Source organism: Gekko japonicus, unplaced genomic scaffold, assembly GCF_001447785.1.
Source record: "Gekko japonicus isolate JY-2015 unplaced genomic scaffold, Gekko_japonicus_V1.1 scaffold165, whole genome shotgun sequence".
Lineage (NCBI taxonomy): Eukaryota > Metazoa > Chordata > Lepidosauria > Squamata > Gekkonidae > Gekko > Gekko japonicus.
Window position 1 is genome coordinate 693,070 of NW_015163097.1, and position 27,780 is coordinate 720,849.

The 27,780-nt window shown below is 43.9% G+C and overlaps 1 protein-coding gene across 1 annotated transcript; it reads right to left on the bottom strand.

The window, feature by feature from the left end:
- Positions 1 to 268: 268 nt before the first annotated feature.
- Positions 269 to 27,780, bottom strand: LOC107106466 (solute carrier family 35 member G1-like). Its single transcript, XM_015406619.1, has 3 exons — positions 27,768 to 27,780; positions 6,078 to 6,258; positions 269 to 1,154 (listed from the first exon to the last, which is right to left on the bottom strand). The coding sequence occupies exons 1-3, from the start codon at positions 27,778 to 27,780 to the stop codon at positions 395 to 397; spliced, it is 954 nt and encodes a 317-aa protein (XP_015262105.1). The 3' UTR covers positions 269 to 394.

Below are 27,780 nucleotides of genomic sequence, written 5' to 3' on the forward strand. Positions count from 1 at the left end.
AGAGACAAAAGGCTGGCTTTTTTCTTGTCCTCCTTTCCCTTTTTCTGTGTAACTTTAGGTAGGCTCAGATCCTTGGCCATGCCCACTAAAACTTTTTTGGAAATACCTTTCTGCTTGAATAGCAGATCTCCATGCACTATTCACAAAATAATTTTGACCCTCCCCTGGATTTTAGAACCAGGTTTTTGTATGACTGTGTGTTGCATCTGCTCTGCAATGGTTCTTTGGGTCCAGTTCCATGTACAAAACCAGAAAGACTATGGGGTATTCTAATTACAAGGAAGATAGCACTGGTCCTTTGGAGAAAAAAAAGATAAATACACAAATTATTTAAAATAAGCAACATAATCATAATACTTCGCTGTGTTTGAGCAATGGAACAGTAGCAAACTGGTTAGATTTCAGTGTGTTTAGCTTCTTTTGAACTTTGCCTCCATTTCCGAATAACAGTTCCAGAGCTGCTAGCTACTACACAAAGGGCTCCCCCTACTGTCCACCAAGTGGGCAAGTGACTGAGGAAAAGAATTTGAAAGATAAAAGCAAATACAACATCCATCGTTTTCATTATAGCAACTGGACCTGCTTTCTCTATTTGCAATGCTTTTGTAAGAAATATCTGACCACCCAACCCAAATAGTCCAATTAATATTAGGAGAAATCTATCTTTGCCACAATGAGGTAAAGTCCATACATCCATTACAGAAAGCGCTATTACACAGACTATTAATCCAATTACTGCATAATACCAGATGGACAAAAAATAGTGCACAGATATGCCCACCTTTCTTAGGATCACAAAAGTTGAAGCAGTGCATATTGCACTAGACAAAGCTGCAATTGTCCCTTTGAGATGATCTGTGTAGCTTCCTTCAATTTCTATGACTTTGGATCCAAACAAAAAAGGTGGCCTTGCAATCAGCACCACTCCAGTGATTGTGAACAGGGTGAAAAGAAGATCCCACGGACTGTATTTCTCCTTCAGAAATATCCAAGCCAGCAGTGATGTGAATACTGGACTGCTGAAAGTAATGACCGTAGCATCAGCAAGAGGCATCACTTGGTAAGCATAATAGAGGAGAATCATTGCACCAGAGCCAAGTAATCCTCGGAAGAAAAGAAAGACTCGTTTGCCTTTTGGTCCCAGAAATCCTGTCCTAAAATGAGAGAGACAGTGTCTGCATTCAGATGGCATGATACACTACGGCTTGTCTAAATCAAAGGCTGTTGCACACACTCTGGTTAGTCTACAAGATGTATTTACCCAACGGACCACGGTCAGTCTGCTGCTTGCCTCCTAGATACCATTCCCAAGCTCTCTTCCTTAGGTTCTGGGAAAGCCTTGCTACATATGCAGCCTGCTCATTATTTACTGGCTGCAATAAATAAAAAACAAAAGAGCAAGAAAACCTAGGGAAGCTAAGCCTTTTCCACCTACCATTCAACTAAGGATTGTCAACCAACTTCCCCCATCTTGTCACTTTACTGTGGTGCCTAAAGTTGTTGGGGTTTTTTTTTTGAGGGGTTTTTTTTAACACTGAAACAAAATACACATATTACAGGAGGGGGGTCTGGAAGGACTCACAGGAAAAAGCACACACACACCCTTTAGGCCTCTGTTTCTCCTCCTGCTCCACCTCCCTTCTCCTGCACCTCCTATTTTCTGGCTGTGGTGGCTATGCTGGGTCCCATTTGGGGTTGTCACAGCAACAAAATCTACCATGCAAATTCCAGGAATCCCCCCCCCCCAGTGCTCAGATATCACTCATACCATTTGGAGGCCTTTTTACCCGCCATTTTTAACAAATTAGATTTTTCTACAGATCTGGGGAATCCTAAATTGTAGCCATGGTTGGCTGCATTATAAGGAGTTTTTGACATACAAAGGTGTTAGCTGTTGGCTGTTAGATATAAGGATATTAGATATATAAATGTCTGGGTTTTATTTCTGCAGGAAAATATAAGCATTCCATGTATTCTAACATATTCTTGTGGAAATAAAATACTGGGAAGACCATAGTTGAGTAACTTGACCATAGTTGAACACATGGCCATGGTTGAATAAGTTGTCCATTTGATCTCTCTTGAGATAAAAGAGACATTTTGATGAGATGGCTCCCTTCATGGGGAGGAAGGTATAGCAGTAGCTTAGCTGTGATCTGCTTCTGATTGCAGCCAATGTTCTATGGAGAAATTTCCATTGTACACATTAGCACTCTGGAGAAAAGCAAGAACTTTTGAGCTCCTTTTGTGTCTTAAAATTTTCCTCTGGATAGGCTGAAGCACAGTCTTGGCTAGAGAATCACTGGATTGGATCCAGAATAAAAACTCATAGAAGGAATTGGTGGAGCAGATCTGTCCCTACTTTCCCCTAGACATTTCAAACATATGGCCCGTGGGCTGGAAGTGGCCTGTCCAGGGCTCTTATCTGGCCTGCAAGCAACTGAGGGGAAACCAGTCTGAATGTGGAACAGAAGGGCCTATATGAGGGTTAAATACTGCCTGCTGAGGTCTCTCTGTGCATGGCTGCCCCCCAGGCTCCCCACACACAAGTTCTGCCTTATAGAATCATAGAATGTTAAGAGTTGGAAGGGACCTTGCAGTCATCTAGTCCAACCCCCTGCACTCTGCAGGAGCATAGCCAAAAGATAGCCCTACAATATACCTGAAAGATGGTCATCCAGCCTCCGCTTGAAAACGTCCAGTGAAGGAGCATCCACCACCTCCCGAGGCAGTCTGTTCCACTGCTCAACCACTCTTACAGTTAGGAAGTTTCTCCTAATATTTAGCCAGTAACGACTCCCTTGTAATTTCCACCCATTAGATCTAGTCTTGCAATCCGGACTGAGAGAGAATAGATCCGCTCCATCTTCTACATGAGAGCACTTAAAATATTTGAAGACTGCAGTCATGTCCCCTCTAAGCCTCCTCTTTCCCAGGCTAAACATACCCAACTCTTTCAGCCTTTCCTCATAGGACTTGTAACAGTTTGAATGGAGGCGGGGGAAGGCAAAGGTCAGGGATGGGAGCAGGCATTCAGAAAGGCACCCTGGGGTTTGCACATGGCAGAGGCAGGTGCTGGATGTGCGTCTGTGCACTTGCACATGACGAGTAACATTTTGAGTCACTGGGTAATGCTGTGGAGCTGGCAGGAAATAAAAGGCAACTAAAGTGGAGCTGGCATCTTCCGGGAGTAGCAGTGCTTGAAGACTGTAGTGCTGGGGAGCATCACAATCCCCCTTGTGGCTCAAGCTTGTTGCTGAATTTGGGACTTTGACAAGAGGGAGGTATGGGATTGGGGGTTGCCTCACTCCCCCTCCCCTCCCCAAAACCTGTTGACCATAGCAGTTTATTTTAGGCCGGGTTTGTTGGGTTCCCCTGGTTGATGCCGCTTGGCTTGACCACCTGTCTTTGGCTGCTGCACTTGTAGCAACAGAATGCAGCACTTCATGCTCCAGCTCATCGAAACCTTCTGAAATGTGTTAGTCTTTAAAGAGCCACGAGAGTCTCTGGTTGTTGCACCTTGATTGTCAGGCAGTAGTTTTCTGTGCTGTGCAAAACGTCTTGTGCATATCGAGCAAAGGGCAGTTAGTTAGGTGCTGGGGAGGTGTGGGTCACGGTCAGTGGTAAAATATCTCTGGTACCTGGCATTACATTTTATGGCACACATGGCCCAGCCTGACAAAGTGACATTCATGTCAGATCCAGCCCTCATAACAAATGAGTACAAAACCACTGATTTAGGGCTTTAAAGGTCAAAACCAGCATCTTGAATTTGCCCGGAAACCAATAGGCCGCCAATGTAGCTGCTTTAAGATAGGCTGTACATGTGAAGACCAATGTTCCCTCTAAGCTGAGTTAGTGTGAGCTAGCTCACAGTTTTTTAGCCTCCAGCTCACACATTTCAGGAAGGATGGCTCCAGAGCAAACTAATTTATGCAGTAGCCAAATCACTCACTCACAACTTTAATGCCAGTAGCTCACAAAGTAGAATTTTTGCTCACAAGACTCTGAAGCTTAGAGGGAGCATTGGTGAGGACCAAGATGTTCCGGTCAGACACCTGGCAGCTGCATTTTGGACAACCTGAAGTCTCTGAAATGCCTTCAAGGGCAGCCCCGAGTAGAGCAAATTGAAGTAGTCTATTCTAGAGGTGAAAGTGTCACTATAATCATATAATCATAGTAGAAGAAGGAGAAGAGGAGATTGGATTTATACCCTGCCCTTCACTACCTGGAGGAGTCTCCTTCCCCTTCCAACAACAGACACCCTGTGAGTTAGGTGGAGCTGAGAGAGCTCTCTTGAGAACTGCCCTTGAGAGAACAGCTCTGAAAGAATTTATGACTTACCCAAGGTCACACCAGCAGCTGCATGTGGAGGAGTGGAGAATCAAACCTGGTTCTCCCAGATTAAAGTCCGTGCTCTTAACCACTACACCAAACTGGCTCTTGACAGGACTACCAGCATATTTGGATATTAAATTGCTGGTCTCCTCTGGGGCTCAAGCTTGTTGCTGAATTTGGGACTTTGACAAGAGGGAGGTATGGAATTGGGGGTTGACTCACTCCCCCTCCCCTCCCCAGCTTCAAGAGGGAATTAGATAAGCATATGGAGCAGAGGTCCATCAGTGGCTATTAGCCACAAGGTATAGATGGGAACTCACAGGCTGGGGCAGGTGATGCTCTATATTCTTGGTGCTTGGGGGGGAGGGCAACAGTGGGAGGGCTTCTAGTCTCCTGGCCCCACAGGTGGACCTCCTGATGGCACCTGGTATTTTTGGCCACTGTGTGACAGAGTGTTGGACTGGATGGGCCATTGGCCTGATCCAGCATTGGCTTCTCTTATGTTCTTATCCCAACCTACAGCCTGACCACTTTCCTGCACACGGTACTCCTGAATCTGGGCCCCAGTAAACATTTCTGAAATGCCTTCACTAAGGAGTCAAAGCCTTCTTCAGAGTGCAGTTTAAGGTCCCACCTTGGGAACTGAGCACTTCTCTACAACTAGCCATTGGGGCGCACAGGGCACTTTTGGGTTGAGACTCCAACAAGAAGTCCAGAAGCTCCTCTAAGGATTCAAAGGGTTAGTCTGTGATCGTCACAGTACATCCAACAGTCATAATCTTAGCTATGGTACAAATGCTACAGATTGTGTTTTCCCCCCCTTTTAACTCAAAACTCAGGAAAATGAGGGATTCAAGAAGGTTTGTACAAACAGGAAGAAAGCTATGGTAAAAGCTGGCTTAGGGCCACTGTGAAGAAGACCTCCTCAATGATGCAGGCACTCCTTGCTGAGGTACACACACAAAAACAACAACTACTGGAGAAGGAGAATGCATCCCAGGGGAGATCAAAGGAGGGTGTGCTTTGTCCCTCTGCCCCCCTGCCCCCCATGGGAGGAATCACTCATCAGGCCAGGATGCCCCTCCTCCTTTGAGTGAGAACTCCTCTGGTGCCGGTTCAACTGATATTGAGCACCCAGTACTGTTTACAATCTACTCTTTTACATCCCTGTTCTAAATGCATTTTTTTCAAATTTCCAATTTTAATGGAACTGGCATCCAAACAGTTGCATTTATGATCAAAGCTATGTAGCATATAGCATGTTTTGTGCGCAAAATTAAATATAGAACCCCCAAAACATAGAAAAAATATTTGGAAATCAGAACCTTGGTCCATCAAGGTCAGTACTGTTTACTCAGACTTGCAGTGGCTCTCCAGGGTTTCAGGGAGAAGTCTTTCAGATCATCTACAACCTGGTCCTTTTAACTGGAGATACCGGGGGTTGAACCTGAGACCTTTTACATGCCAAACAGATGCTCTACCACTGCAGCATGGCCCCTTATGCTTTGTAGGGGTCTGGGAATGTCTTAATTGCACAAAGTTGCTCTCAAGTTCCAAAAGGGACACACTTCTCCAGTACCAGTTTATATGACATGGTAGTATTTCAAGTCTGCTGCAAAAGGCGTATGTCACAGAGAAGGACCAAATATTTTCATTGTTTTAACATAACTGCGATATTTACCTGATTCAATCTAATTACACTATATGATATTTCCTCATAGAGAAGGCATAATACTCACTTGTAGTATATTACACCTGGAAGCACAAATGCCATTTGGAAAACACATCTAATGGCACTGACTTCTACTGAATGCACATCTTCAATCATCTTTAGAAATAAAGAAGCCACTGAGAAGAGGAAGGCAGACAACAGTGTATAGAACAGGCCAAGTCCTGGACAGGGAGTTTTGGAGTTTATTCCTGTAACAAAATTACAATTTCCACTTAGCGACTGTAGTTAAATTGTTAACTTCTTGACTATAAAACATCTATATGCATGCCTTGAACAATTAACTTTGAGTGGGAAAAGAAACAAAAACTATACTTTGATTGCTGGTTGAAAGCAGTAATAGCAATTTTTGATTAGTTGAAAGGATAGTAAAAGAGACATGTAATCCATGAGGCTAACAGCAAATGTAGTTAAATGATCTTAAGTAACTTTTTACAATCTAATTTTTAAGTGATATTGTATTTCCCACATCATTGCTCATTTAAATCTCTTTATTACTTTTCTGGCAGAAAAATAAATACATAAACAATAGTAAATAGGTACAAATAATAATAACAGTATTAATAAATAAAACAAATACAGGTATAAATGGAAATATAGGGAAAAAATATGTGCGGATTAGTGGAGGCAATTAAAAGACAGAAAAAGAAGAAAGCACCAGGTCCAGACGGAATCCCCGCAGAGCTATACCAAGTTTTCAAGGAACAAATTAGTCAACCATTTAAAGAAGTAGTACAAAATATAGGGAATACAGGAAAACTACCGAACTCTTGGTATCAAACAGCAATAACATTAATACACAAAACAGATACTGACCGGACAGATATTAAAAACTACAGGCCTATATCGCTTTTAAATGTAGATTATAAAATCTATGCAAACATCCTTGCAACGAGACTCAAGAAGGTTCTATCTCAGATAATCCACCAAGATCAGACAGGATTTTTACCAAAAAGACAGATAAAAAATAACATGAGGACAATTATGAATGTCATGGAGTATTATGAACAATATCCAGAAAAACAAATGGCATTGATGTTCATGGACGCAGAGAAGGCTTTTGATAATCTATCATGGGAATTTCTACTTCAAAAGTTGAATAGCTGGAACTGTGGAACGTTGTTCTTGACAATGATCCAAGCAATATATAACACACAATATGCTAATGTGCTTGTAAATGGTGACATGTCAAAAATAGAGAGGCAAAAAGGAACACGACAGGGTTGCCCACTCTCACCTTTATTATTTATATTCACGTTAGAAACACTAAATAGCGAAATAAGAGAAGATAAAAGAATACAAGGACTCAAAATAAAGGGGGAAGAATTTAAATTACTGGCCTTTGCGGATGATGTTGTATTTATAATGGAAAATCCGATAATATCAAGCCAACATCTATTAACTTCGATATATGAATTTGGAGATAGGGCAGGGCTAAAAATTAACTTGAAAAAACCCAAAATAATAACAAAAAACTGTACAGAAAAAAAATAATTCATGAATTACATAAAACAACAAATGTGGAGATAGTGAAAAAGGTTAAATATTTAGGAATAGTATTATCTAACAGAAATAGTTCACTTCTTGAAGATAACTATCATAAGTTGCTGGAAGGGATCAAGAAGGACTTAACAAGATGGAAAGATTTACAACTATCTTTAACAGGCAGAATAGCTACCATAAAAATGATGATATTGCCGAAATTCTTGTTTCTAGCACAAAATATACCCATACTGAAAAACTCAAATTTTGGGGGGGAAATGGATAAAGAAATAAAAAAAATTATTTGGCACCCAAGACAAGCAAGAAATAAATGGAAAATACTTCAAGAGAGAAAAGAGAGAGGAGGATTTGGACTACCCAATTGTTATACTATCAAGCAGCAGCATTAAGCTGGATAAGGGAATGGATAACCTTAGATAATACAAGAATGTTAAATCTAGAGGGACACGACCTAAGTATGGGCTGGCATGCCTATATATGGTATGGTAAGGATAAGATACATTCAAATTTTAGACAACATATAATAAGAGGAGCCCTACTATGGACGTGGAATGAGATTAAAGAAAAATACTACTTGAAAACACCGAAATGGGTATCGCCTTTAGAAGCCTACATAAAACCCTCACTCATAAACACTTGTGATAGAGAAAGCTACCAAACATTATTAGATGATAATAATAACCTGAAGTCAGAAGAAACTTTAGTAAAAGTATATAAGATAAAGTTAACTTGGTGGAAAATACGCAACTCATATCTAGGTATACAAAGGCTATAATAGGTTTTCATGACAATAAAACACAATTAGATAGGATATGGCTGTCAACAAGCGATAAAATGATTCAGAAAATATATGGATTTTTATTGGACGAGTATTTATTAGATGAAAGGGTTACTTCAACAATGATAGTATGGATGCAAGATATAGGTCATATGATAGAAACATGGGCAAACACTTGGAAAACGCTGAAATACATGAGAGCTTATAATTATAAAGAAAATATCTACAAAGTTTTTCACCGTTGGTATTGGTCTCCTGTGTTGGAAGTGTAAAAGATATGTAGGGACGTTTTACCATATGTGGTGGCGGTGCGCGAGAACAGAGAGGTATTGGAAAATGATACAGAAGATGATATTAGATATTACTAATATTAGTTTGGTCTAAACTCCTGAAATAGCTTTATTGAACATGATTCCAGAGGATTATAAACAAAATGAGAAATATTTAGTAGTGTATATCTTAACAACTGCAAGGATATTGTTGGTCAAATACTGGAAACAGGATAAATTCCCCACAAGAGAGGAAATATTGTGTAAATTGATGGAAGTAGCAGAAACGGACAAATTAAGTTTAATTCTTCAAGGGAAAGACAAAAATGTATTTATTGGAAGATGGGAAAGCCTGCATAATTAGATTAACAAAATAGGGAAATCTTGGCTCAATGAATGGAATGATGTATATATGTAAACGATAATTAAGTGGAAAACTGATAAATAAATATAATTTTAAAATCTCTTTATTACTGAATGTTAGATATTTATTGGATATTATGTGTACTGTTGTCCAGGCGATTTTTGAAACGGTAGCACTAGACTATCACAGAGTCCCAGTGCAAGATCTGAAGACTATTTTAGTCACATTCCCTTTCCTCTGTACTGTCTCAGGGCGTAATCAATACATTAACAACAGTTCAAAGGAAATATCAATATTTCCCACAACATAAAATGTGCTGAAGTTAATGGATTACCTGAGGTTTTAGTGCTTGGAATTTGAGAAGTATAGGCCACCTACGCTTTACATGCCTGTAGCACATGCGTTCTTCAATAATTTACAAAGACAAGAGTTGCCCTCAAGGCCAAACCCTTTATGGCTGTAGCAAATCCTTATCTTCAAATGCTAGTTCTTCCCTGTTGTGTGTGTAGTGAAAGTGGGGTTATCATTTAAGAAGCAACAGAGGGAAACAATGGTTGCCAACATCTTCCTGTGCCTCAAGCTCCTTTTTCTTCCCTCCAGGCTCAAGAGATCATAATTTAGCATACTATGGAGGAAAGCAAAATGGGACAGAGACAGTGGATGGTTCTTGCATCCACCCACACAACCCAATTGACTTTTAATACATATCTCCTACCACTTGAATGGAGCATATCCATGCCTTAATAGAGATATGGGGTGAAAAATTTTCCAAAACAAAAAAATTCTGGGAAATTTTCCACCTCTCATATGTCTGTCTATAGTTGTCAAGGGCTGCTGTGCTCTAAATTCATCATGTTAGATGGGATAAATGTGGAATATGAAGCACGGACAAACCCCCAGTGCTTGTTTGTGGTCCAGGCTTGTACCTAGTATATTTGCCTCCTTCTGCTAACGTTATTTAAATTGTTTGCTGTCATCATGAGTATAGGTTTGCTGTCATCATGAGTAGCTTGGTTTTCAGTATGACCAAACAAGTTTACTGTCCTAATTAAGGACCACTGATTTCAGCATCTATTGAGCTTCTTCAACCATCAAGAACATCCAGATTTAACTGTAAAAAGAAAGCCCTCTTCTGAGCTTTTCCAGAAATGTATTATCAGCATTTAAAGCACCATAAAAGAGCCCCTGTATCATATTTGCACAGAAAACATAAGATCTTTTTAAAAAGGTGTTAAATCTCAAAGCCTGAAGAAGTGTATGCACTTAACGTTTTATAATCCAAGTTGTTCTTGGAAGCAGACAATCATTTTTCCATCTAACTTGCAGCACAGCTTTTAGCAGAGCTCCATGACATTTACCCACTATAGACTAATAGTGATTTTGATCTCTTGTTACTGTGTCATTCTACTCACATTATACAATACCCGCACTAATTGGAATTTTTCTTCTTAAACAGAAAATAACTAGATCATGTAACATGAACTGCGGTTGATGGAACAAATCCAAAACTGTTCTGAGCCACAGACTGAAGAACAAGAACAGATTATCAAGTTCTTTCCCAGTTAATTATCCAGGAATAAAGTGCCAAAGTCATCAAAGTGGGCCAGAATCCAAAGAACCATGCAAGTACTTCTGCACACCCAAAAGGCTCCACCCACCAACCTCTTCTCTGCCATATGGCAAAAGCCATTTCAAACTAAGAGCACTTTCAACAGCAGTTTGACATTTGACAGCTGACTCTTCCAAGAACCCTGTATATACTACACAGTAGTATGGGCTATTGTTCTAAAGTGATTTCTGTTTTAAAAGTATTATTAGAACATCAAAAAATACTCCTCAACATTATTAATGCTCAACTTTTACATTATAAGAAGAATATTTTTAAAAGAACAGAATGCCACCCTGGTAGTCTAGACTGCCAAAATGAGCAGTCTGGAATTGAAAAAAAAAATTGTACTGTTGTTTAATCTCAACCCAAATTTCAATGTAAGATTTAAGGATGGAGTAAGATCGTATTTCTCTATTATTCAAGTGCTTGCACACTCCCGTAATAGCTCTCATGCTGTATTCACTTTCAGTTCTACCCTGAGAAAAGACTGAGACAGAACAACCTTGCATACTAAGGCACAGAAAGTAGCAGTACCCAAAGTTCCTCCAATGAATGGAGTTTTACTTATCAGTGTTATTTTATCAGAATTCAGTTTTGCCATTTCTGTTTGCAAACAATTCCATTCAAGTCTAGAATATCATGATTCCAATTTGCTGCTTTCCGTACCAATTCTTCACACATTTTGCACATATAAAATGCATACCACAACTATAAACAATGCTTACTTATATGGCATATTAGAATACTGAGAAGGTGACAGCAAAGGGGGAAGGAGCTAGCTTTCTCTAGGTCAGGGGTCCCCAAATTTTTGACTCTGCAGGCACCTTTGGAATTTTGGCACATGGTGGTGGGTGCAACTACAAAATGGCTGCTGTAGGAGGTACAGCCAACCACAGAATGTCAGGTAGTAAACACAAATATTTTGTTGATATTTAAACCAACTGTTGCCTGAGACCTTGAATGTAATTCCTTCACTGAAAAAGCTTCCTAAACCGTGGTTGGAAGGTCAGTATTCATTCCAAAACCTGATAAAGATCCAACATTAACTAGGTCATAACCCTATTAGTCTACTTAACACTGACTATATATTTTTAAGATTGCTGTTGGCAAACAGATTAAAAGTCTTTATCTTGAAATATCTCTTCTATGATCGAACTGATTTTTATCCCTAAAAAGGTCATTGCAAACAACATCATTGTAAACAACATCATAAAAAACCCTAATTTGTCAGCTGCCGTTCTATTTCTTGATGCTGAAAAAGCATTCAACAGAGTAGAGCACAAATATATGGAACAATTATGATTAGGACATTTTTTTAATAACTCTGATTCAAATTTTATACTCTGATGTACTGGCAAGAATTGGGGTGAATAAGTATCAGATTACTGACATACTGCAAAAGGTACTACACAGGGATGCATGTGTCAGCACTGTTATTTCTACTTTCTGTTGAGCCTCTAGCAATCTACATAAGGAATAATATTAAAATTAAAGGCATCCTCATAGGAAAGTATGAATGCAAACTGAATTTATTTGCTGATGATCAAGTGATACTTCTGACAGCAAATATTATATGTTGTTGTAGATTTTCCAGGCTGTATGGCCATGGTCTTGCCAAGGTTACCTAAGGTGCTCAAGGTTACTGGAAAAAGTACAAAAGACAATTTTTGAGAAACAGATTCAAAACCTGAAATTTATCCCTTAAATTGTGTCAATATTGCTATATGTGCTCACCTTTGCGAAGATGATATTTACACATTATTGGGAACAACAGACATTGCCTGGCAAATTGAAATGGTTCTTTAAGACATGGGAACTGTTATCAAGTTAAACTAAAACTAGCAGCTATTCAAAAGTCTAAAAATATTTTATATGACAAAAATTGGCAACAATTTGCTGCATTTTAAAAAAACCCCTAAGCTTACTAGAAATGAATGGATTAAAAAAAGGAATCATTACAACTATATACATTGTACATTCTCTTTCTTCATTTTTTTAAATTTGTGACCTGGATGTGCTGTTTGCTCTGTATACTGGATCTGATTATGTATTGTTGCACTTTAATAATTTTTTAAACGCCAGGTAGTGAGGTTATGCATTACCGTAATAGTAACTCTTCAACATTTCAGGCAGACGTTTTGTTTAGCAGGATGTCTTTAAAAATATTGTTTTAAGATATCTTCTTGCACACACTTTCTGTCATGCAGTGAAGATCCTTCTATTGTGGTGGCAGCTGCTGCTGAAGCAACTTTTTAACATCTGTATAGCTAATCCGATCTCCAATGGCCAATCAAAATCCCTGCTGGCCCCATCCACTTTTAAAAATACTTGGGGGGCACCAGGAAAGGTGTTAGGGGGTGCCATGGTGCCCACGTGTACCATGTTGGGGACCTCTACTATAGGCATATAGAAATATATGTATTAAAAATATTTATGCCCTGACCAAGAAAATAAAATGAAGTTTGCACTGCATACTATAAGCTGAAGTGGCAGACGATAAATCCCTATGTACCCCACAGAGAGCATTACGCTTGTCTGGTAATCCATCGCCCCAGAGCAGCCTGGCAGTCCTCAAGCCAGGACTGGGGCCCTTTTGGCTCTGGCCTCAACCTGGTGGGACTCTCTGTCTAGTTTGACTCTGGCCTGTAAAACTGAGATGCTCCACTGGGCATATGGTTGAGGACAGTGATGGGTAGAGAGATCAGCTGCACACACCCCCTTGTTGTTGGGCTGTGAGTCTCTCTGTGCTGGCTGTCTCCCCAGTTACCCACCTGTGATGGATTGTTGGGGCACCATCTAAGATAGTAGACTGATTGTTAGGTTTTAAGTTGTAGAAAGGTCCCGGTCACACGGGCCGGAAAACGCGCACGCGGGAGGGGGGAGCGTGGCTGTTTGCCCCGGAGCAAAGTAACGCGCAGCTGCCCGATCACATGTCCCGTGGAGGTCCCATGGGTATGCCATTAGGTGCTGATCACATGGCTATCCTGCAGCACAGCAAAGAAGTAGCGTGGCGTGATCACACTGGCAATTGCTAGGCACCGATTCTGTGGCAAATGGGAATTTTTTCCCCTCACCACAGTGTGCGCATGTGCAGGTGGGCGTTTGTGCGCATCCTGTGGAGACTTAAAAAAAATAAAACCCAGCAGAAACACGATCAGACGCCCGCCCTTGCCCCGCGTTTCCCGAAAACTAGCACATTGTATGTACTAGTTTTTTACTCCGTATCTTCGGCAAGAAGCCACGGGTTAGCCACGGGTGCACTACGCTTCCCAGATGTTGCGGTGTGATCGCGCCCAGAAAATCTGCCTATCATCCGTATCTTTAGCGTGGCAAATGCTGCATGTAAACGGGGCCTAAGTAGATTTTATGGGGCTGCAGTGGCTCAGAGATTAGGATGCTGAACTGCAGACCGGAAGGTCAGTAGCTTGGCAGTTTGAGACCTTAGTGCGCTCCTTAGTGACAGAGTGAGCTCCTGTCTCTGGCCTCAGCTCCTGCTAACTTAGCAGTTTGAAAGCAAAAAATTGCAAGTAGATAAATAGGTACCGCTTCGGTGGGAAGGTAACAACATTCCATGCGCCTTGGCATTTAGTCATGTCGGCCACATGACCACAGAGAAATCTTTGGACAGCACTGGCTCTTCAACTTGGAAACGGAGATGAGCACCGCCCCCTAGAGTTGGATTTGACTGGCTTTCGAGCAAGAAAAACCTTTACCTTATGTGGATTTTAAAATTGTAACATGCTGATTTTATTGTATATTTAACTGTTAAAAGCTGCCCTGAGCCCTGCTTGGTGGGGAAAGAAGTGGGATACAAGCTGAATAAATAAGTAAACAGGTTTGGCAGCAACAACAAAAAGTTGATAATTTAAGGCTAAAACCAGCAAACAATTAAGAAAATCTGCCAAACAAAAACAGCCCTCTGTAAGCAATTTTATACAAAACCTACAGCTAAAGGTGCTTTTCAAACAATACAGGCCTCCCCAAAAACATGAGGGGCAGGATCGTCTGTACTGCTTCTAAGAGTCTAGAGGTCAGGGAGCACAACTGAAAATGCTCTTGAGCAGACAGCAGGAGTTCATGACACCTGCCATGAAGACTTTACAAGGAAGAACTGCTAGACTTAACAAAATTGACACATGGTTTTCATATAGGGAGAGGTAGCCCTTCAGGTAAGTGGATCCCCGACCATTAAGGTCTTTAAAGGAGAGCACTAGCATTTTAAACTGAGCCCAGAAGCAAACTGGTAGCCAAAGTAAGCCACATTAATATTGGTGTAGTATGAATGCAATAGCTGGTCCAAGTCAGCAGAAGGGCCGCATTGCTTTGTACTAAATTAAACTTCCAAGCTATCTCCAAGGGCAATCCCATTTGGAACATGTTACAGTACTCTAGTCTAGAGGTTATAAAAGCATGCCTGAATGTTGCCAGCTGAGACCAGGAGGAAAGACCATTTTTGGATCAGATTAAAGAAAGTGCTCTTGCAATCCTGTTTTTCTGTTGGCAAGACTGGTCCAGAGCTAGTCTTCAGTAATGACAGCCAAACCCATCTAAAGTTAGGAACTGATTCATATTGAGGACATCAACTTTCCAAACCAATATCACCTGTTTAGTCTGAATCTATAAAGGGGACAACTATAATCTAGCAACACAAGGAGATTTCTCTGGGAGCTTAAGTTTATATACTGCAATATCTTCTGCTGAAAGCACTGCCACTAGCAGCATAAGGCTAACTAGCAAACCGAAAGTTAAGCTTGTGTAACTCTCATAAAACGCCAAGGACATAATAATTAGATAACATTCATAAGGGCATTTCAAATATAAAAGACTACCTTATAACTATGGAGTATTAGTTTCCCCCCCACACAACAAGGGGGGGACTGCAAGGGGGGGCAAATAAGACTGCAGAACAGACCTAGGATGGCTGGGTACAAATAATTGTGGAACAGACATCTACTTCACAGGGCTGTTGTGGGGACAATATGAGAGAATCATGTAGGATGTCCTTCATTCCTTAGAAAAAGTGGACAGATATATAGACCTAAGAGTAAACTAAAGAGGATCCAAGAGTTCTATTCTGGAACAAAAGAGGTCATCTTAAATCTAGAAAGCCACAATATAAAACCAATTATGTATTTAGATTCAGGTGGGTAGCCGTGCTGGTCTGAAGCAATAGAACAAAGTTTGAGTCCAGTGGCACCTTTGTTGGTCTTACAAAGTGCCACTGGACTCAAACTTTGTTCAGTTATGTATTTGTTACTCCTTCACAACACTCAGCCACACATAGCAGATTAAAATCCATGATTCGCCCTCAAACATAAACTGGAAAAAGTGGAAGAAATCCACTTCTAATCCACCTTCTGGAAGATAAAACCAATGATTCTCGCACTTTTTGAAGTGGGTGTTTATTGTTTATTTACTTCATTTATACCTGGCCTTTCTCCTCAATGGGGACCCCAGGCAGCTTACATTGTTGGCCTCTCCATCATTTTACCCTCATTTAACCCTGCAAGATAGGTAAGGCTAAAAGTGTGACTGACCCAAAGTCACACAGCAAGGTTCTATGATAGGCTGGATATTCAAACGTGCCCCCCCCCAGACCTTAGTCCAGGGCTTCCCAACCTGGATGGTGGGCACAACCCCAAAATGGCTGCTGTGGAAGAGTGGGCCATACACATAAATACAAACACAGAAGAAGTTCAAGTGCAGAGGGAAAGGGGGGGGGTAATTTTAAAAAGACAGTGGGAAAGAGGAGTGAGAGAACAAAACCAACAGGGGTGGTAGCTGCTACTGAAACAACAGCCTGCCCACACTGTTGCTCTCTGCCCTCCTGGCCAGTCACAAACTGCTTTTGGATCCTGACCCACAGCTGAAAAGCCACTTATGTATTTATTCAGCAGTAACACACCATGTTCAACAATCTTCAGGTCGCCGAGGTTAAAAAGGAGTTAAAGGACTCTAATCTGTGTTTATGCCGCAGAGAGTGATTCGAGGTTAATCGGGGCAGACAAATCAAGTGTGAGCCTGTCCCTTCTGGGCTTTTTAAACTTAAGACAAAGAAAGAATGTGTAGGGATGTGTGTGTGTGTGTATACACATACATATAATCAGCGCGCAGGAGTGCCAAGAATAGAGAGAACAAAGGTAAAGGGAAACTGAAGAGAAGAAGGCTTAAGCGCACTCGAAGGTTTCCGGAGAGAGCCCAGCAGGCAGGCGCACCGAGGAGAGCAGGGCCCCGCGGGCTCCCCCTGCAGGCGGGTGCTCATCCTGCCCTTTGCGTGACTCGGAGCGCCCGGCCTGAGGCCAAGGAAGATGCCCTTCGGGGAGAGCAAGAATAGAGCGAGGCAGGAAAGAGCCCAGTTCGCCAGCCCGCCGGACAAGCACTGCCATTCCAAAGGGGCCGCCCGCGCTTGCTTGCCCGCCTGCCTGCCCGCCTTCCTCACCCACCGGGCGTTCCGCATCTCCTGGGGAACCTTCCGCGGAGGTAACGGGAGCAGCAGCACAAGCGGGAGCCCGGCTGGGCAGCGTCCTCCGCTTCCATGTCGTGTGCCTGGCACTGGCAGGGCAGCCCGGCATCTTCTTCGCCGTCGTAAAGCGTCTGGCCCGCCTCGCTCCATGCCCCTTGCCCGGCACTTGTGGGATCGGCAGTTCCCTCGTCCCCGCTCCGAGGCTGCCCCATTGAGAGCTCCCGGGCTGCTTGCTTGCAACTGCCTGCCGGCGAGGAGCCGGCGACTCCCCTGCGCATGCGGCCCTCCGGCCCTGGCGCCGCCCCCCCGCTCCCTGGGCGAGGTGGGGCAAAACCTTCTGAGGCGTCCCAGCCGCGGCTCCTACGGGGCGAGGGGGGGGCAGTCACCCTGGAGAGCTGGGCAGGCTGGAGGGCCGCTCTCTAGTCTTGCGTGTCTGGGGAAGGCGATGAGGCTGTTCTGTGTCTGATGGGAGGTTGCCTGTGAAGGGAATACATGCGTTTGTGCCCAGTGGGATTCCAATTGGGTCAGTGCTGCCGCCAAAGCTTATATATTTGAGAAGCTAGTAGAAAAGAGCAAGAGCCCAGTAGCACCTTCAGGACTAACAAAGTATGTGGCAGGGGATGAGCTTTTGTGAGTCACTGCTCACTTCTTCAGATACAGAAGTGACCAGTGACTCATGAAAGCTCATACCCCTGCCACATATTTTGTTAGTTTTGAAGGTGCTACCGATCTCTTGCTGTTTCCTAGGGCTACAGGGCTATCCATCTTGATAAACTGGCTTAGAGACTGAGGTCACAGTCTGTGGTTCAAATCTTAGGTCTACCACGATCTTCTACCACGGTTTTGGGCAATCGACTGCCAATCGCAGTCGTGGATCTCCTGGGAATGAAGGAATTTATTTATATTCCACTCCATGTTCCCGGAAGGTTAAAACAAGGTATGTGATTCCAGGCAGTCTGGAGTCCCAGCACTTACCAGCTTGAAAGGAGCCCTGAGTTCTTGGTCAATTTTCTGATGCTTCCTGGAGGTCTTCTATGTATTTATTTATTATTATTATTTAATTTTATTGGTCTTGTATCCCGCCCTCCCTGCAAGCAGGCTCAGGGCAGGTTCCATCATTCTGAATACAATACACAAAACTCAATACAATTTAAAACAGTTTAAAATAACAATATAAAACAACATACTCATAAAGTGCCATGTATAATTTAAAAATTTTTAATTGGTTTTCTGATATTGACACAAAATAATCTTGGTAGTTTCTAATTACATTTTTGCAGATATCTTCATAAAATTTCAAATAAATATCTATACTTTTTACACTGCTTATACCAAAAAACAAACCTAGGCCCCGGTCACACAGAGGTTTTGGGCCGGGAGAGGGACAGATTGGGGGCGCAGCAAACGGGCAACATCTGGGAAGCGTGGCGCACCCGTTCCCGATCCGGCCCTTCCACCCAAAACCCCTATCAAAAATAAACCACCTACCTAGGTGGTTCTTCGGGAAAGGGCACATTAAGGCCAGCTGTGGGATCGCCGGCGCGTCCTTTCGCCGGCGCATCCCCGGCTCCTGGCCGAACTGCGCATGCTCCGACATGCACAGTTCGGCAGCCTCCCCCTCCCGACTGTCGCTTCCTCCCCGGCATCTGATCGTGCCAGGGAGCAATGGCGCCGCGGCTCAGGGGATCCGTGGGATCTCGCCGCGGCGTCTCTATTTTGGTGTTGCTTTTAAAAGCCACACTTTGCCCGGTTTTTTTCCTGTCGTGTGGCAGGGACCCTAGTTCGTCAAATTAAACCAAATTTTGACTCTCTCAATCATCTATAAAAACCAAACCAATAATTTTCAAAAGCCTCCAAATGTTTTTCTTCAATAATAAAAGTTAATTTCTCCATTTCTGCTATATCAAACAGTTTGAAAACAAATTCTTCTTTAGTCGGAACATTAGTATCTTTCCATGTCTTGGCAAAAACAATTCTTGCTGCTGTCAAAATTTGCATTATTAAGTATATCTCTTTTTTCTTAAATGTATCTGGGATTACATTTAACAAGAAACATTCTGGCGTAACTGGGATATTTTTAATCAATATTTTATTCGTAATTTCTTTTATTATAGCCCAATATTTTTTTGTTTTGTTGCATAACCACCACATGTGGTAGAAGGTGCCATTACAGTGATTGCATTTCCAGCAATTTTTCCCTTTTTATTTATTTAATCTTGCAGGGGATAAATGCCATGTATAATTTAACCAGATGTCTCAAGAGTCAGTGGTACTCGTACAGCTATTCAGATCCAGGCCACCGATAGAAGATCAACGGGTGGGACATCTGCTACCCCAATCAAAAGCCTGGTGGAAGAGCTCCATCTTGCAGGTCTTGCAGAATTGTAATAAATCCTGCAGAAACCTGATCTCATACAGAAGCTCATTCCACCAGGTAAGGGCCACAGCCAAAAAGGCCCTGGCCCTAGTTGAGGCAAGTTGGACATCCCTGGGGCCATGGACTACCAAAATATGTTGGTTGGTAGACCTCCGTGCTCCAGTGTAGCTCCAGACAATTATATTATTATCTCCTCTCTCAAGCTGTACCTTACAGTCTGCCTTCTCCAGCCCCAGGTGTGTTTTCCCTGGCCTCAGACTAGGCAAGGGGAAGGAGGTTTGTAGGCAGTGGTACCCTTGTGCATCTTGAGGTTTTTGTGTGTGTTTACCATGACAGGTTAAAAAGTGTGACTGGGTCCTTATCTCAATTCTGATATAAACATGGGGTGGGAAGAGAACTATATGTCTTAAGTAGGCTTACCAAACGCCGGCGGGGGAAATCTATTTCCTGGCAGGATGCGTGCCGCGGGGGACGGCTGTGCGCGCTGCACCCGCCGTCGCCAGGATGTGACGCTACGCGTTACTCTGGCAACGGGGCTGTTTGGGTCCCGTTGCCAGGGTAACGCGGAGCGTCACATCCTGGCGACGGCGGGTGCAGCGCGCACAGCCGTCCCCCGCGGCACGCATCCTGCCAGGAAATAGATTTCCCCCGCCGGCGTTTGGTAAGCCTAGTCTTAAGGCTGTTAAAAAGTTCTCACTGTGGAGGCTTGGGAAGAAAGTGCAAAGGGAGTGGAGTGATAGTTGTGTCAGGCTGTGTTTTTCTCTGTGTTCTGTGCTCAACAGGTAGTATGCAGTGGGGAAACTGTCAGAAACACACCCAGCCTTTCCAGGTGGTCAAATTATCCTTTTGGTGCCCCAAAGGCAAGCCCAGCACTTTCTAAGTGATCAAAGAGGAGGAGCCAGGGCACAGGGACTTTCCCCCTTTCTAACTGCATTGAATCTCCTTTGCTATTTTTTCCTCCTCACAATCTCTTAATTATCATATGGCATGGTGTGTAGTATAGCCAGGAGATTCTAAGATTGTCTGTTCTAGCTCTTTAGCATTAGGCACCATTAGGTGGCAAGCTAGTCTTATTTTTGAGCTGAGGGAGCTCTAAAAGAACTGTGACTGACCCAAGATCACCCAGCTGGCTTGATGTGGAGGAGTGCGGAATCAAACTTGGTTCTCATGGCACTATTTGGGTAGGGTTCTTTTGAAAGTCTTCTTGTGTGTACGTGCATACTTGGGTAATCCCTCCAGTGTGTGGATACACTTTGTAGCTGAGTAAGTATCCGAGATGGTGAAAGGGACCCACTTTCAAGAAAGAAGGGACCCTTTTTAGAAATACCTGGGCATTTACCGACCAATAAAAATACTTCCTATAAAGGACAGTTACATAAATGAGAAATTAAATGAGTTAAGATTAATAGACTGAGATTGTGCAACAAAGTACATTTCTATAGGCAAGTAAGGCTGCCCTCTTTATTGATCTAACTGCCCTCTTACCCACTTCCTACTGAAATTAAAGTTTCGTCCTCCATTTTCGTTAATCAAAAATGCCTTCCCCCAAAGATAGTGAATGCTTATTGTACTTAACTTTGACCTTCTTTGTTGGCTTATAGTGACTGATTGAGTCAGAAAACAATGAAACAGAAACCGCAGGATGAAAGCTGTAGTGACAGGACTTCCGGTTGATGGTGGCATGCTAGCAGACTCACCTCCCGGGGGTGAAGCTGCGCTCCAGCCGAAGGAGGGGGTGAGCAGGCTCGTTAACCCCCACCAGGGACCCGGCGAAGGGACCCTGGCCATGGAACTTATAGGAGGTTGCCTCTTCGATGGCGGAATGCCAGAGAATTGAGGCGCCTCTTCGTTCCAATGGTTCTCCATGCCGAGAGAACCATTGCTCTTAGACAAATTAAAACATTCTAGGGGCCTCATTGGATCACTAACTTTAAAAAAACGATATCTTTTGATCCCTCTCAATTTGTGTTCTGATAAAGAGAATATCCTTAGACAAAGCATAGCAAAAGACAATTTTATAAAACTGCATTTCTTCCATTTTAAAAGTGTACAAATTTTACAAAGAAATACATACATACATAAAATGCTTTAACAAAAAGCAATGCAAAACATTTGTTTTATCATTCATTAAATACAGTAAAAAGTGTGCAAACTAGACATATTACCTATTTCTGTTCTAAAAATAATCTCTACAATATATTCAGATGAAGGTACAAATAAAGTCATTTAGAAAAATACTACAATGTATCTACAAATTTCACAAAGCAGAATGTCATGAGAATACGGTAAACCCAAACCGAAGCTCTTGTAAAACTTAGTACAACTAATTTAAGTTAATGCATAAAAGAGTAACCTTCTCCAGCTACTTGTATAACTTACACTTTCTCAAAACCTTTCTACAAACAGAATTAAAAAAAAATTATGAAGGAAAAATTCTATATACAATACATTTCAAACTGAAGAGAATGCTTCTGGACAAAGTATTTTGTTTAAAACACAGAATCCTTCAAGAAGTAATATGAAACAGAATAGCAAACCCAAAATACTGTTAGAGGTATGTGCCTATTAATTACTGTGAATAACACAAAGAGGTGTATCACAATTCCAAATGGGTAGTCGTGTTGTTTAGTTTGTAGGGTTGTGACTGAAACATCTTTAAAGGAGCAAGCTTACAAATTTGAATATCTGGACTTAGTATTTTTGAGCTGATGTTGAATGAACATGTTTTTGAATGCTTTACATGAAGCGATATTATACATGGTGGAACAACAATGAGATGTCTTGAAAGACTGTGATGATTACTATGTGTAAGAGTATATTGTGAAACATTCAGGTATTTTTGATTGTGTTGATTTATTGAGAAGATAATACCTTACAATAATATACATTTTTAGACATTTACATCTGACTAAATTTTTCCACTGTGTTTTTGACCAATGTTGTAACCTATGTATGGTCAAGCACTCCGTTTGGTCATTCCAATGGTGGTAAACAACAGTGAGTTGCAACAATTAAACAAAATGCCAACTGTCGTTCCTGGAGTTTGGTTGACCAAGCTGTATGAAAAAGATGTCATTACACATACAACAATGCACACTATTAAACACATGCAAATCAATATATTCAGAGCAATCTCTATCAGACCCCCTAAATTATCCAGGGTCTAGTCCACATGTGTAGTTTGAGACTGAACATGCGTACAGGCTTATGTTGCATTGTATGTGAGTCTACAATGCTGAATGTATGGATGTATAATGTGGCTGCTGCACAGGATTCATCTGTGTTATTCCGTGCAGTCCCACATGGGTTTTGCGCAGCCACAGGCCAGCCGTTGGAATGTGTTTTTATTCTTAGCTTAGCAACAGAGTGGGAGGAGCCCCTCCCAACTGGAGAATCATTACTTTTCCCGCCTAATGGTCACGTGATCCAGGAGGGGGGCTCCACACACTCCCTCAGCTCTTCTTTTACTGCCACTGATGAAGGTTGTTTCTGTACTAGCTGGTGTTTTACCTCAGTGACTCTGTCACCATGTTACCATTCAAAAAATGTCTTCAGTGTTCTACCAAGATGACAATATCGGATTATCATGAACTTCGTGTATTGTGCTTAGGACAAAGTCACAATATGGCTTCCTGTCCTAAATGTAAAAAGTTTACAACAAAGGCCAGAACTGACAGGTCAGCCTCCTGGAGGCCGCACTGTGGGAAAAGGCGTTATCAGCCTCCAGTAACCCGGCAGCAGCTTCATCTGCCGAGGCTATACAAAATGCTGCGGTAGCTCAAACACCATGCTCTAATTGTGGCTCAGCACGTTCAATTATTTCATCCCATTCAGTCTCTCGATCGGACCCGAGTCGTAAAAGAATGGCATCTCCCCCATTCATTCTGAGTAGATCTATTTCAGAACCCCTTCATAAGACGCATAAGGGCCGTTCTAAACACAAATCCTAAAGATCTAAGACTGGATCGGATGCTGTAGCTTCCACTAGTAAGGAGACTGTACCAGAATCCATTCTGGCTGAACCACCAAAGATGCCTTCCCCCCTGTATATACCACTGATGCCCTCCCCGCTGCCTCAGCAATCTCTACCTGCACAACCCAAAGACTTGGTTAGCAGGCCCGTAGCTAGGACATTTTTAGTGGGGAGGCCCCAAAAGCCCCACGCATGTGCACTGACATCACAAACAGTGCACTGACATCAAACAAATAAAAAATCAAATAAAAATAAAATATGCTCAGCACTGAGATGCACCCCACTCTCCCTCCCTGATGCCTAGCCAAGGCATGGATAGAAAGAAATGGAATGTGTTTTGGAACTCCAGAGGGGGAGGAAATGGGAGGCAATTTGGAGCTGGAAAAGTGATGGGTGTGAAAATGAGCATCCCTTTCTGTATTCCAAACACCCTCAAAACCCATTTAATATGGGTCTCTGTTATGTTTCCAGTGCAAATTTAACATTTTACTATAATTGCTAATGCTTTAGAATTGCATGGAGATAGCTCAATCTTAAAAATAAATACACTCTGAGACTATCCCCTCTCTCTTTTTCATTCTTAACTATGAATTACATGGTGTTAATACCTGTCAGAATCTCTTGTTATAACAAGGAAGGTAACAACCTCTTACTGTGTTAATAGAGCTCTTCAGTTTATATATATCCTCCAAAAAGTACTAAAGAATTAGGTAGTCTTAAGATTCATTAATTTCAGTACAATTCAAAGATTACTTACTGGAAGTGAGTCCCATTAAGCTCAGTGGCCCATACTTCTGAATAAGCATGTTAGTTGGCATCACTGTGTACAGGATTGTGACTTTGGTGTCCTAGCATGTGGGACCATGCATAAAATAATTCCCTTTGATTTGAACGACTAGGCTCATCTTTGTGTTTATGAACAGAAATTAAGATTCTCCAAAGAGTCCTGAGATGTATACCAACACTGCTTACTTTTTTTCTGATGAGGAGCCCACCTTTGGCCTCCTAGGATCTTTAAATGGGAGGAAGATCTGCAATTATAAGAGAAGGTGTAGCAACTAATATTTCACCATTAATAAAAGGGGGACCCATTTTAACAAAATGCAAGTTGTGTTAACCCCCTTTCCCAATCAGCTAGAAGCAGATTGTTAGATCGCAAGAAGATGATTGTTAGATTTTTCTTATTGCTGTTTTCATCAAGAAAACCTTTGATCACCTAAAAACTTTGCTACTAAAGCAGTGAAGTGGTTTTTAAAAAAAGAAAGAAAGAAATCCCCCAGTGATCAGGTTCTGAATAAAAGTTTGGCTACCCACAACTTGCCTCTCTCTTTTTCCTGAGAAGGGAGGTGTTTTTTGTTTTGTTTTTTGGTCCTGGCTGGTACCACCCACCTTCCGCCTGTGCCCCCTCCCCCACATTTCAAATCTTGGGGGGAGGGGGAGAAGGAAAGATTGGATTTCTCCCTAAACTGGCTTCCCCGGCCATGCACTCTGCTGCCTGGAGCCGAAGTAGTCACTGGAAGAGAGGCTCTGACGTCACCCACAGAGGTAGTTTCCAGCCCGAGCTGTCAGTCCTTGTGTCAGGTTAGGTATTAAAGACACATCTAACAGGACCACCCCACCCCACCCCTTGAGCGGCCACGGCACACAAAGAGAGTTGTCCATCTCCTCGGCCCGCGAGGATCCAGCATCAGCTGCGAAGGCTGCCTTCTCAGCCGGGAGCGGAGCCAGGAGGTGAAGGGGGTGGGTGGGAGACACCACCCAGCCAAAGTGGGGGGGGGGAGATTTTTGTGCGCGTGTGCACCCCCCCAATAAACCAAGCAATACGAGGATTAGGCATGAGAAAGAAAGGTGCTTTGAGCAGAAGAGCACACACATACTCAAAATCCACATTGCCATCTAAAAGGGGGTGAAAACGCGCTCCTTTGAAGCAAAACAAAAAAAAATCCCCCCACTTGCTATGTTGGAACATGTGAGTGGGCCGTTTCTCTACATCTCCTCCTCCTCCTCCCCCTCCTTTTTTCCCCCTTTAAAAAAAAACGACTTTCCGAAAGGGCAGGGCGTAACGTGGCAAGAATGGCATTCAGGTGCCCATCCGGCTCTCTCCTTCGCACCGCTGCTCCGGCCCCCAAGCAAGAAGCACCGACAGCCGACTCTGCTGGATGGGGAGCAACGCGCATCTCCGCTGGGAGCCGACAAGCCCACGCGGTCCGTTCGCCTCGCTCCGTGGAGAGCCTCTTTTGTTTCTGGACGCGGGTGGTGGTGGCAGAGCGCCTCAGAAAAGCAGCCTCAGGGTGGAACTGAAAGGGGACGTGGGCGTTGAGAATGGAGCACCCTTGTGGAGACCGGGTCTGTTTGTGTGTGCGCGAGAGTGGTTGTGGGGGGGCTGGGGGGAGCAGAGGATCGGGGGGAGGGGCCCCGCAAAACTTGTGGGAAGGCCGGGCCCCAAGGGCCCCACGCAGGCTATGGGCCTGTTGGTTAGTGATCATTCGGGTTGGGCAGCACTTGATCAGTACACACAATAAGGCAGTTGTGATCCAAATGTGGAGTTTGAAGTTGATGCTGTTGACTCCTCACACAGGCTTCTTCTGAATGAAGGGCAAGGGGAATGGGCAGAGCCCTATGGTTCCGATGATGAGGATTGGAGATCCCTTATGAGTACTAAATTGCTTGTTGACATACTGGCAAACCCAATGGATGAGTGTCTGGATACGGAAGACTTACACATAGATGCAGAGCAAATGCAACAAATGGCAAAGGCTCTTGAAATACACTTGACATCCATTGCATCGAAACCAAAGGACAAAACTCTGGGCAAAGTGCGTGCAGAGGCTCCAACTGGAAAAGCCTTTCCAGTGGTAGGTTTTGTTGATATAGCCACAAACATTTGGAAAAAACCTGCCTCCATTCCTGCAACATCCTACAGAATGGAGTACATGTACAAGGTTCAGGCCCGTAGCTCACGTGGGGCCCACGGGGCCCGGCCTGGCCTTCCCACAGGTTTTGCGGGCTCCTCCCCTGATCCTCTTCTCCACCTCCTCCCAGCCCTCCCTCTCCAGCGGCGGGGGATAATCGGTGGCGTAGATTCTCCTAGTGCAGATCCGCCAGCAGGCTTGGCTTTTGCCCGGTCGCATCCACAACGCTTGGAATCGGCGCCTCATGGGGGGGGGGCGCCATTGGGACCGACGGAGGAAACTTTGTGAGGCGCGCCTTCCTCCGAGACGCAGGAGCGTCTGAACCTGGGCTGCTGCGGCCACACACGCTAGAGAATCCACTTCCAATCCACGTTAGGTGCACTCCCGGACAGTTGGAAAGTGGAATGAAAGTGGGTTATTTAGCGTGTGTGACCACAGCCTCAGTCGATCACTCGCCCTTCCAGGAGTATCGAGAGAGCGCCCCGCAAAGGGAAGGAGACCTCCCACCACCAGCCCTGCATGAAGAGAAGCCGCCGGGCAGGAGACAGGCGCCGAAAGAGAGCGAGAGCGAGTCAGGCTGGCTTCTGCCGCTCCTCCCGTGCCGCGCCACTTCTTGGGCCCCTGGCCCAAGGGATGCCAGACCAGCCAGCTGCGCTCCACCATGCACTGTCTCCTCAGCCCCCCCAGCAGCTGGCCCGGCTCCTCCCCTCACCCAAAATAATGACCATGGGGGGACGACTTTGATGTACCAGCCGGAGAAATCCGACAGGGGGGCCCCAGGCAGCCGCCTCCCCCGGTCTCTCAACTAAGGCGCAACAAGCCACAGCACCGACTTGAGGCCGCCCAATCAGCTCCCCAAGCTTCCTCCGTTGGGAGAGGCGCCTGTGCTTGGCAGGGGGAGGGGGCTCCCTTGGAGCAGAGGCGGCCGGGCCAGACTGACAGCACAGGTGGAGTAGCGGGGGGGGGGTCAGAAGAGCCAGGACCCGCTCGCCTCCCCGGCTTTTGGCAAAACGTGCCCAGGACGCAGACCGGGAAGTCCGGTCTCGGGCGTCACTTCCTCTGCCACAGAAGCCGTCTCCTGGAACCCTGACCGAGTGACTTCGAGCGATGCTCCCCACCTGGCGGAGTGCCACAGCCAACTCTGCTCCCCCGCTGGGGCGCCCCCAGCCTGGCGACGACTAGGGCGCTGGGACCGGCAGCTCCATAATCCCGCCGTGGAACGGCACGTGAAGAGCGCCGGCTCAGGCGCGCCTCTCCCTCCCCCCGCGCTCCGCCGCCAAGTCGCCGCCTTACCTGAACGTGTACACCACAGGACAGGGCTAGACTCCCCCACTTTAAATTAAGAATGGTACTTCGGCCCCCCACTTTTCCCAGCCCCCCCCCCACTAAAAAGGTCCTAGCTACGGGCCTGACAAGGTTCAACAAGAAAATTGCCCATTTATAGCTGCTCACCCCTTGCCTTCAT